The sequence below is a fragment of the Sus scrofa genome, chromosome X, assembly GCF_054392235.1.
Source record: "Sus scrofa isolate SSC_HxYL_T2T_F1_AM1 chromosome X, Sscrofa_HxYL_maternal_Yorkshire_Landrace_v2.0, whole genome shotgun sequence".
NCBI lineage: Eukaryota > Metazoa > Chordata > Mammalia > Artiodactyla > Suidae > Sus > Sus scrofa.
The window spans coordinates 120839835-120851981 of record NC_139401.1 but is presented as its reverse complement, the minus strand read 5'-3'; the positions used below and the strand labels follow the sequence as shown (position 1 = coordinate 120851981).

The 12147-nt window shown below is 41.5% G+C and overlaps 1 protein-coding gene across 7 annotated transcripts in view; it reads right to left on the bottom strand.

Annotated features, from left to right (window-relative positions):
• PABIR3 (PABIR family member 3) overlaps positions 1-11218 on the bottom strand; it is a 63059-nt gene extending 51841 nt beyond the window's left edge. Inside the window, exons 1-4 of one of the 7 annotated variants that reach the window (XM_013983825.3) lie at positions 11046-11218; positions 8348-8443; positions 7713-7890; positions 2598-2673 (exon numbers count right to left, since the gene is read on the bottom strand). In XM_013983825.3, the coding sequence (XP_013839279.1) occupies positions 2598-2673; positions 7713-7890; positions 8348-8443; positions 11046-11094 (399 nt within the window). In that variant the 5' untranslated portion in view covers positions 11095-11218. Of the gene's footprint in view, positions 1-2597; positions 2674-7712; positions 7891-8111; positions 8224-8347; positions 8444-11045 lie in introns of those variants that run through there. The other 6 variants (XM_085006677.1, XM_085006675.1, XM_085006678.1 and 3 more) reach the window with 6 other exon arrangements.
• Positions 11219-12147: the final 929 nt, after the last annotated feature.

Here is a 12147-nt window from a genome sequence, read left to right as displayed (position 1 = left end):
AGAAAGGGTAATCTCCCAAATAATCCAGCTCCTTGAGACCCCGGTGTCTTGCCTCTCAGTCGTTCTTTAACCCAATCCAATCTGGCTTCTCACCCTACACTTTTCTCCACTGAACTTTCAAATAAAAGAAATTCATGAATGAGCTTCATTTTGGTAACTCAGAGGACGCCTTTCAGTCTTTATCATGTTTGACCACCTACACAGTAGGTTCCTAAAAATACCTGCTGACTTAGCTAAGTAGAAAAGAAGACAGGGGAGTTCCTGTCATGGCTCAGAGGTTAACGACCCTGACTAGCATCCATGAGGACAAGGGTTCGATCCCTGGTCTCGATCAGTGTGTTAAAGATCCGGTGTTGCTGTGAGCTGTGGTGTAAATCACAGATGTGGCTCAGATCCTGAGCTGCTGTGGCTCTGGCATAGGCTGGTGGCTACAGCTCCGATTGGACCCCTAGCCTGGGAATCTCCATATGCCACAGGCGTGGCCCTAAAAAAAAAAAAAGAAGAAGATGGGATAGGTATGGAGGGCTTTGATAGACAAGCGGTTGCTCAGTAAATATTGATGAGGGAGTAGATGAGTGAGTGGAGAGAGGAAGAAAGATTTACTTAATGAACAATTTTAATTTTTTTCCCAATATACTACTATTGCATTCACAGGAAAAATATTGAATATCATTCTAAAAAGAGGACAATGCCCAGTTTTAAGATTAGGAGGCAATATTTTAAAATGGGTAAGAAGTTATAACATTTCATTAAAATATGTTCTATAGCTCCCATCATATTAAAACAAATCATGTAAGAGAAATCTATGAATAATTGTATATCAACAAACCAAGTACTCTAGATGAAATGGACAAAACTCTAAAACACGCAAATTACCAAACTAAAGAGGAAATATAAAATCACAGCAGACCTGTAAATAAGTGAGAGAATCTGTTTACAAAATCTCCCAACAAAGAAAAGTCTAGGACCAGATGGCTTCGTTGGTGAATCCTACCAAACATTTAAAGAAGAATCAACACCAGTCCTAATAAAACTGCCCAAAATAGAAGAGGAACATTTCCTAACGCTTTCTATGAGATCAGAACTATCCTGGTAGCAAAGCTAGCAAAGATACTGTAAGAAAACTACGGACCAATATTTCTTACGAATACAGGTGGAAAAAGCCTCAACAAAATTGTAGCAAACCCAATACAATAGTACATTAAAAGGATTACGCAGAGGACCAGGAATTCAAAGGTGGTTCAACATAAGAAAATCAAAGTAATAAATCACATTAACAGAATGGAGAGGGAAAAAACAACATGATCATCTCAAGAGACACAGAAAAAGCATTTGAAACAATTCAGTGTCCTTTTGATAAAAAATACTCAGCAAGTAGGAGCAGAAAGAAACTTCCTAACATAATAAAGGGCATTTACCCAAACCTACAGGTGATATCACAGTCAATGATGGAAGACTGAAAGCTTTCCGCTTAAAAACGGGAACAAGACAAGGATGTGTCCTTTTTGAAATGAGAGAGAGAGGTGGTGGTTGACCAACACTGTGAAGGCACTAAATGCCCCTGAATTGTTTATTTTAAAATACTTAACCATGTATGAATTTCACCTCAATATTCATAGAGTGAAGCGTTCATTCACTGTGGCTTATTGATCTACAAGTGTCTTTCCTACACCTATGCAGTGGATTAATGGTCCAGCTTTTTTCTGTGGCAGCACCAGTTGGATCCCCAGCCCCATGCAGTAGGTTAAGGATTCCATGTTGCTGCAGCTGTGGTGTAGGTTACAGCTGCAGCTCAGATTCAGTCCCTGGCCCAGGAACCTCCACATGCCACAGGTGTGGCCTAAAAAGAAAAAGAAAATAGTTATAATGTAGAGATTGCATTAAAACACCATGAAAAACAAAGTATATTTTCTTCTTTTTTTCTTGTCTTTTTAGGGTGGCACCCTCAGCATAGGGAGGTTCCCAGGCTAGGGGTCTAACTGGAGCTGTAGCTGCTGGCCCACACCACAGCAACACCAGGTCCGAGTCGCATCTGTGAACTATGCCGTAGCTTGTGGCAATGCCAGACCCTTAACCCACTGAGCAAGGCCAGGGATCCAACCCACATCCTCATGGATACTAGTCAAGTTCATTAACCACTGGGCCACAATGGGAACTCCCTAAACTATATTTTCAATTCAAGATAAATGCAAGGTAAAAGTCAAACTAAAAGCCTGAGAACTACCCTCAGGAGAGCCTGCACATCTTCCTCTCAAAATTAGAATGTTCTTTTTAAAAGTGGAAGCCAGATGATTTTACATATAAAATCAAATCTCCATGTTAAATCCCTAAGGATTTAAAAGTTAATCCCGCTGCAGCTGCAACAATCCTAACTGTAGTCAGTGTGTTTATTTTTCCTGCAGTAGGGTTTATAGCCGTGTTTCTCAAAGTGGGAACTTATTAGAAGTTCAAATTCTCCGGCCCCGTCCAGACCTCCTGAATCAAAATCTCTGGGGTTGAGGGCCAGCAGTTTCTTCTAATATGTGTTCCGGGTGCACACTCAAGTTTGAGAACCCCTGGTAAAGACCAATAGTGCAAGGCTACAAGCATTTGCTTACCGGACAGTGTTGTGCCAGAAATGCACTGTTTCTTCGAGTTCCTAATGTGTCAGCTTGGAACACCTGTGAATTATCACTAAGAAAAAGAGGAAAACAGGTGTCACTTAAGACCTATTACCAAAAAAATTTACAGAAGATTTCAAATCCTTAAAACAGCAATGCCATTAGTGTAAATAGCTTCTTTGTGGAGACAGCTATGCAGATGTAGAAAATAAAACACACACACACACACACAGCCTGAGTTGGCAGAGGCTAAACAAGTGTCCATGTAAGGTAAGGAATTCTCAAATGTGCCACTTCACCCCTAATCATGCTATCAAGGATAAGGATAATTTATTGTGGCCTTGGAGATACATCATTTTCTGTGTAAAAAACCTGGAAGTGATCAATGTATGCCTGGAGCTATTATGTGCTGGTACCAATCCCCTCTGGATCCCCCAACTTCCACATGCACAAGGGGGAGAGCCAGTAGCAGGGGGCAACAGAACTGAGATCTTCACAGATAGGTTTCATCTGGCCTACACAATGCTGGAAATGTTTTTGAATTCATTGTGTACACTTGGAACAACTATGGAGATTTCCAATAAAGAATGCAGATTCCAGATTTCTGGCTTCTGTTGAAACTCTGCAAGATGTTATCACACTGGGCCACATGCCCACATGGCAGCAACACACTGCAGCTGCCCACTGAAGGTGGTCCTCATTCCCTCGGCTCTGACGGTGCCCACACTGCCAGCCTCAACCCTATTTGAGCTTGGGATCCTGAAGAAGTCGTCTTTTCCTTTTTAGGTTTTCTTCTTGTTAGAACTGTTTATTTTGAAATCATTTAAGATTCAGAAGACACTGCAAAAAGAATATAGAGGGTTCTCGTGTACCAGATGTCCCCAATGATAATGTGAAAGCATCTTTAGCACTTTCTTTTCTGCCACCTATAGCCAATCAGGTCTTTGAGGTTTTACCTCTGTGATCTCTCATATCCGTCTTATTCCTTCCAGGCTCCTTGCCAAAAACCCATCTAAAGCTTCTTCACTTTCCCACCGACTCCACAATAGTCTAATCCATCACCTCACCTCGATTCTTTCCCTACAGCCATCTATTTAACAGACTCCCAGATTCCCTTCCGAAATAACAGCGTGTTCTCCCGCTCACGGCTTTCAGCGACTCTCTTCATCATCTGCTGAATGCAGAAGTTACTTTCTTTACAGTAACATTCCAAGCCCTTCATAATTTAGTTCCACAGACTTTTGGATTTCATCGATGAGGAAAATTTTGAAAATCTTGGCACATGCAGTCGCTACCATTTTCTCTGGCCAAGTAAGGTCATTAAAAAAAAAAAAAAACAACAACTCACTCAACTACCAACACCATCACATCATTTCATTTATAAAAAGGACATTAATAATCTGGGTGAAAAGACAGAACTTCCTGGGGAAGTATGCTGTATTAACTTTTTTAAAGCCACAGATTCGGCAAAATGTCTTTGACCGGGATCAGCACCGGTCAAATGAAGACGCGGGAGCCAGTGATCCAGGCAGAGTTGCTCAGCATTCTGAAATACACTTATGCTTCCCTATGTCCAAGCCTAGTCCACATTCCTGGAATGCTGTCCCAGCTCTCTCAACCCCTTTTCCTCCAGGTTGCACCTCATCAATCTCTTTGTTCGGCCCCATCTCAAACACCACCTCTCCAAAAACCTTCCCTGTACCCTCATCAATCCCTCTGTCACTTCTCCCTCCATTCTTTTAATTACCCTAGCACGCACTTTCCCTCCTGGGCACAGATCTTACTATAGCAGACGTTTAAGTCCTTTGCATATTTATTCTCCCTATTAAACGCTCATTGAGGCTTGAGATACATCTTTGCAGCATAGGAATTTGCACATAACAGGGAGCAACTCAATACTTCATTTGGAGTCTATAAGTACAGGGCTAATGGTTACTTCCTTTCCCATTTTCCCCCTATGAGAACAGGAATATATTTTAGCAGTCACTACTACGAAGCTGGAGGGACACTAATGGGTTACGTATTTCCACTATCTTTTGTATGGGGGGTAATTCTTAAGGCTGACAATTCTCTTCTCCCTAAGTTGTTGTCCGCTAATAAGACAGTAACTAAAAAAATCATTGAGGCAGCGTATCTCTCAACTGATATCCATGACTCAACAGGAATTCAAAAAATCCTAGGCGATACCTAGAACCAAGTGCTACTTACAACTTGGAAAAAGTGAAGGTAATATAACGAATGTTCGATGATCCACATCAAATGAATAAATGATCTGTCTAAACTACAACATTATTTGTATCAATTATATTCCCAAAGCAATCATTCTTCATGGCCACTATTTTTCCAGGTTTGTACAAGTTTAACAAACGATATGGCTGACAAAATGCTTCTGCAAAGAGCCAGATAGTAACTGGGGTTTTGTGGGCCATACCATCTCTGTTACAACTACCCAACTCTGCCTTTGTAGTAGGAAAGTGGCCCAAGGACAGTAAGTAAATAAATGTGTGTGGCCATGTTCCAATAAAACTTTATTTACAGAACGAATCAGCAGGCTCAATTTGGTCCCTAGACAGTAGTTTGCCCTTTAAAAAGAATTGAGGCCATAACAGTTTGAATGCAGGGTCAGTCTAGTGGCATTTAAAGAGGGAAGGCGCTGGCAGAAATCCAAAAACTTAATCTCTAATTCTAATAAAGGCCAGAGAAGTAGAAGAAAAAAAATACTACCTTTAGATAAAGTCATTGACTTTAGTAGTAAAGTCAGTCAACCAGAGGGGCTAAGGAGTATAAAGAACCGAGAGGTTCAAAACTTTTGACGTTGATATTTTTATTAATGCAGGATATACACAAAAATCAAAAAATTAAAAAAAATAGTAATACTTGTATTAAGGAGTTGACATTTAAAGAACAAATTCTGCAAATGCTGGCGCAAGAGAGACTGACTCTTTATATACAAGAAGCACCAAGCAAAATTGGAAAACTGCTTGAAAGAAATGCAATAGTTATTTAGCGAGCTATGAAAGAGGCAAGGCAACAAGCATTAGAGGCCCAACTAACGGGAAGGGGGAAAGTGAGCAGTGTACACATGTAACTGAGAAGAACTAGGGTGAAAGTGAATTTGGCTAAGGCTCAGATGATTCCTAATTCCACTCTACATTTTCTTGCGAATTACACCCCAAACTTGCCACGTCAGTGTAAAATATGCCCTCAGGAGATCACGTGGACAAGTTCCCTGACCTTGGGCATGTCACATATCATTCCTGTGCTACTTCTTTTTGACGCAAGGATCCGGGGCCTTGGTCCACTTTGTGGGTTAACTCTACCAGCTAAATGTGCAGCTGCCCCTCACCTTTACGGGCAAAATTCACCTCCTGCATCAGGATCTTAAGCTATGGAATTCCATACTGTACCTATGCTTTAATATGATAAAAATAAACACTTCAAATCCTTTACAGAACAAAGCAAAGCATGAAGGGATAACTAGGATCACTCTCTTTGCTTCCCTGACTCTGAGAATGGGGAAAATGGGCCTGGTCCCCTCCTGCCCCAGCACTTAACGTATATTAAATAGGACCCACATGATCCTTCAAATATATATCCTCCACTGTCTAGGTATCTGCGACTTGTTTCTTCATTTCATAAAGCCTTTCAATAAAATTAACATCCTCCCTAAGTATTTTCTTCCACTGGCAGAGTGGGTCCATAGCAATTCATTTATTCACACAGCAGGATTAGCGTAGAATCTTGAATTTATAAAATGTTCTTGTTCTCAGCACAACGTGCAGAACTGCTCCCCCTTATTTTTTCTCTCTGCCTATTTGAAAAGGTAATGTATCATTTTTTGGTCACCCTTAGCTTGCTTTTCATTTTGTTATAACATATTCCCCCTTAATGCAAATGACCTGAAAGCTGCATTTGTTTAGTTAATTAGCTTAGATGTTGATTAGTGGTGGACAAAGCACTAGTCTAGGAGTCTGGAGACACAGGTTTCTAGTGTTGGCTCTACTACTAACAATGACACTTTTGGAGATATATGGGCCTGTTTCCTCGCACATGAAACAAGGAGAATAGATCGGGTCTCTTGAGTTCCCTTCTAACAGTTGTGAGTGACAACCCTATCGATTAGTATGAGGCTGGCAAAAGCTGAGGAGCAAAGCTAAGAACATAGGTAGTGAACGCATTTTTCAGATATTGTTTACAATATAGAGAAAACCTTATGACAGTGAGCTATGAGACCCAAGATCTCACTTAAAAATTCCACTTTTAAGAAATAATAAGTTTGAGTCATGCCAGACCTTTGGACACGTGCAGGAAATACAGTTAACAACCGGTTACTCTTTTAAAGCTTTTTTTCATCACCAGATTTCTAAAGAGCCTTTTTAGACATCTCCCCCCCACCCCATTAGCGCCTCCTTGAAAATTCCCAGGAAATTTTAACAGCACAAATGTTACTGTATATCTGTCTATGTGTTGCATATGTATCTGTGCTTTATACATATGAGGGGAAAAAAATTTCACCCACCCCCAAGAACTAAGTAGGGGCAATATTGGCCATTGAGAATGCAAAACTCAGGATATCGGTTTTCTGTGATACTTAAACTTTTGTTCAAATAAAAACTAGGTGTAAAAAAGGCCCAAGCTTATTTGCTTGACAACCATTCCCATTCCAGGTGTGCTGAAGGTGAACGTCAGAGGTGACAAAGCTGCGGAGAGAACGACAAAATTACAGTCATCACAGAAGATCTGGAGGCAAGGGTGGGGAGTGTTCAGTTTCTTCAAAGGAGTGGGTAAGAGATGGGGTGAAGTTAGAAAAAGCCGTGCTCCACACCAATTGGATGCTGCTTTCGGGTCCCGGTGAACTGTCGGAAGAGGATGTTCAGGTTCACGGGTGTGTCAACCTCAGGGTGGGTGTGCAACCGCTCTTTGGCCAGCCCGCCCCGCCCCCGCCCCCTGACTGAGGGTGGGATCTTCGGGCACCAGGAACAAAGGAGAAACCTGCGGAACCGCGAGGAATGAAGGGGCGGGAATGCTTACTGGAAGTCACTTTCTGCAACTCTTGCCACCCCCTCCCCCACCCCCGCCGCTTGCCTCCTCCAGTATCTCAATCCTGCTCACCCAAGCCCACTGATCAAAGGGGCGCTGTTGGATCTTCTCAAGGTGTTGTCGTCTGTGGTGGCTGAACTCGGCTGCAGCTTCAGGGCTACTTCCATTTTCTCCTGTGACAGGTCCGTGCCAAAGCTTACTTCGGAGCTCTCAAGGTTTCCTTGCTCCGGTTCACTTAAGAACAAGTCAACTAAGTGAGGAGATGATAAATAGGGAGAGAAGAAAAGGGGAAAAAGAGAAGAGAGGGGGTAGCTCTTAGACGAGTGAGTGCTCACTTTTGCAGCCCTACCATCCTTAACACCAGTGGACACAAAGACAGGTCTACCTCTCAACATCCTAATTCCCAAGCTCGGGGCCCTTAACACTGAGACCTTCTACCTCCAAGCCTCTAAAGAAAATGAGAAATTTAACTTAATCCGTGAACCCGTCTCCTTTATCTCGCACAGCGAAGGCAACCCGGGTAAGCCTCTCCGGCCAAAACAAAAACCCGCCGCGTTCAAGAATCTGGTGGGTGCCGGCCTTCTACGCAAGCGTCCTGGGTCCCGCCCGTTGGCGCATATTTATTACGCAAGCAACGCGCGTTATTGCGGGCGCCTGTGTCAGCATTGCTGGGTGCGCACGCGCAATGAGAGAGCCGCCTTTTTTACCCCAAGGCAGTGTTCCATCGTCTTTCCCCATTGCAGATTCCTCGTGGTTGTTCTCTGCTCCTCTGTTAGCCCCTGGGGTGGTTTCGTTAACCATTGCTAGGAAAGAAAGGAAGAAGGTGTAACCCTTCTTTCTGCCCGAAGTCTAATACTCAGCTTTGGTCCCCTTATGACTGACACCAACAAGCTTGTTACCTCCCATGACGAATTTTTACGGTAGACACTCTACATAATGTAATTTAAAAAAAAAAACAACAAAACAAAACCCGCTAAAGCTGGGGCGGGGTGGGGGTAGGGCGCTTCTAAGTGCTTAGAGGCCACCTGCTCCCAAAGGGTCCTGGTAAGGTGCTAAACGATTGAATTGATTCCTCAAACAAATCATTGTTTTCCATGTGTTTCTTTTTTTTTTTTTTAAACAATCATACAGTGTATATTTTTACACTGAATAAAATCTAGCCCTCAAAGCTTTTCATCTAAGAAAAAGGATTTGGGTTAAAGCAGGGAGGCTTATTTTCTTAAAACGCATCTCAGAATTTAGTATCCATCCAAATCAGTGTTTAACAATGCTGTCATGGCTCAGAACAATTTAAGAACAGCTCTTTTAGAATTTTTCACTGCCAGTTAATTGAGCCACATTGAATACTGAAATCTCAACTCCACGCTAATAATTTTATAAAAACCACACATTTTAGGAAGCATATAGAGGACAGAGAAGGCAAATGAAATGAGTGAAATGGGAGTTAATTAAAACAGTCATAACATGGTATAGCACTTCCTGGCTCAAAAAGTGTTTTCACATACTTATCTCAATTGGTGCGATCATTAACCCTGCTCAGCTAATCAGTGATGAGCTTAAAATAATGAGATTATCTGAAACAGTTCATGACAAGTTATGACATAAAAGATTATAAACATTCTTCATTCAGAGAACAGAATAAAAAAAGTGTAATTATATTGAGCAGAATGAGGTTACCTAAATCCCAGACATGAGAACTATTTGGAGTCGCCATTCCTGATACATGACAGGTTAACAAGATCTTACTATATGCCGGGTACTGTTCTGGGCACTTGAACTATGTGATCACAATGCTTACAATAACTTTGTGAGGGGAGTTCCTGTGGTGGCTCAGCAGTAACGAACCTGACTAGTATCCATGAGGACGGGGTTCAATCCCTGGCCTCGCTCAGTGGGTTAAGGATCCAGTGTTGCTATGAGTGGTGTAGGTCACAGATGTGGTTTGGATCTGGTGTTGCTGTGGCTGTGGTGGAGGCCAGCAGCTGCAGCTTGATTCAACCCGTAGCCTGGGAACTTCCATATACCTTGGTTGTGGCCTAAAAAGACAAAACAAAACAAAGCAACACCCTCTGTGGGGTAAGCATCATCACAACGCCCATTTTTCAAAGGAGGAGACCGAAGCCCAGAGGAGTTATTCAAATTACAACTACTAAGTCGCTAAGCCAAGGTTCCTCTGCTTCTATTTAAATGAAAAGACATGGAGTTCCCATCGTGGCGCAGTGGTTAACGAATCCGACTAGGAACCATGGGGTTGCGGGTTCGGTCCCTGCCCTTGCTCAGTGGGTTAACGATCCGGTGTTGCCGTGAGCTGTGGTGTAGGTTGCAGACGTGGCTTGGATCCCGCGTTGCTGTGGCTCTGGCATAGGCCAGTGGCTACAGCTCTGATTTGACCCCTAGCCTGGGAACCTCCATATGCCGCGAGAGAGGCCCAAAAAATTAGCAAAAAGCCAAAAAAAAAAAAAACAAAAAAAAAAAAAAACAAAAAAAACACCAAAAAGCAAAAACAAAACAAAACAAAACAAAAGACAGAGGAGGCACCTCTTGATATTTCTCTGGGCACTATTTTTGTACCCATAAGCACTCAATACTTATACAATCATTTTATGAACAAATGCAAGTTTAAATAACCCGTCCTTCACAGCTATCTTGTGAACTAGGTAAATCATTTCTATGTTAAAAAAAATTCCAGAGAGATTAATGACACATAACTAGGTAACAGTAGAATCTGGGCTGCTACCAAGGTTCCTGAAAGCCACTGCTAAAGTTCCCCAGGAAAGCTGAAAGTTTATGAAAGATGGCAGCTAATGCTGAGTAAAGTCAGGGCGAATGTGGAAGGTAGTGGTTAAATACAAAACAGAGGGTCAAAACCAAACTGTTTGAATAGCTGAAAAATATGGAGTACATCAGAGAACAAGCAGAATACCCCCACTTTCCTGCTCATTTTCCTTTTCAAAGAGTTTGTTAATATCCTTGGCAGGTAATAAGGTTTAATGGATATACTTTGAATGAATAGACAAGCCAAATCTCATTATGCCTAAACATCTAAACATACCTTATTTTTAAAGATCTAAGTAAATAAGAAAAAAAAATAAAGATCTAAGTACCTAACACTAAGAAAATAGGCATAATAAAATGACATGGAAAGAGTAACTAAGAGATCATTCCTAGAAAAGGGCTAATAATATGAAATGACTAAATACATGAGATGGCAATAAGTTTTCAGCTACTACCAAAGGGAGAAATTCTCTTTAAGAGCAGCTACATATCAGGAACGTTAAGCCTGTTAAAAACAGAGACAGGACTCATAATACATACACAAGTTGGAAAGTCAAAAGGAACAAGTACTGCAAAAACAAAGAATTCTGTATACTATAGTATACATTTCTACCCACACGTTATACAAACCTAGCTGTGTTTCATGATCGTGTCTGCTTGTTCCATAGTCATGTGCCATGACCTTGGATCGGAGGTTTGCTTAGATGTGTACCTTGATCTTTATGCTACTCCTCTCTTTGTGTGTTTCAGTCTGCTGCCATCTTCCCCAGGCCTCTTCCCTATAAAAGGTGTCCCACAAACATGTCATAATCAGCTCTTTATTTTATCAGTTGTCATGGCAACCTTTAAGCAACATGTTAGGTTGTTACCACAAGAGCAAGACACATTCAAGTTAATCCCAATCCCTGAACCACCAACACCCAACACCTCCCAAAAGATTTACATGAAGGCAAGAATGATGTGAATAAAACCTGGAAATGATGGCCAAGGTAGCATCTGCCTTCTCACATATCCTTGAGTTTCTCCTAATTGTGAAGCCCCTGAAAGTCAGGGATTCTACTAAATTGTTTGACTCTTCAGAGTTAGGGACAGTGTATGTGGTCAACAAATGGTCTTTTGGTAGCTGTGGTGAATAACAGCATGTACTATAATTTTTTGGAGCGGATTACTGGGGAGTGGGGGTGTTGCTGAGACCTTGAGATAGAAAAAGAGCTATATAAATTGATCAAAACCAGAGCTTGCATTTCTAATGCAGGTGGCAGGAAAATATAGGCAATTTAAGGGAAACTAAAAGTGGTTTAAAAACTCTCATACTTCAAGTAGAACATAAAACACTGAGGAATAAAATGACAATTGGACTTGCCAAGTTTAATATGGTACAGCTGAATTGAACAAGCAGGTAAAACTATTTTTGCAAAAGATGAAACCAATTTCCTGATTATTAAGTTTCCTGTACTTTCTAGGTAGGTACCACACAGTAAGGTGGTTCTCTCTCTCCCAGGGTCTTTCAAGTGGTGAGGATTAGATGAGTTAATATTTCTAAAGCTCTTAGAACACCACCTAGAGCACAGTAACTGCTACAAAAGTGTTTAATAAAATAAGTAATTCCAGGCCTCACACAATCATGATTGTTAAGAGTCTCCGTAAATCCTAGAAAGAAAAAAAAAAATCTGGCTCTGCTACTTGTTCTTCAGGACTTAATATCACTGAAGCTAACTGGTGCTTGTATAAT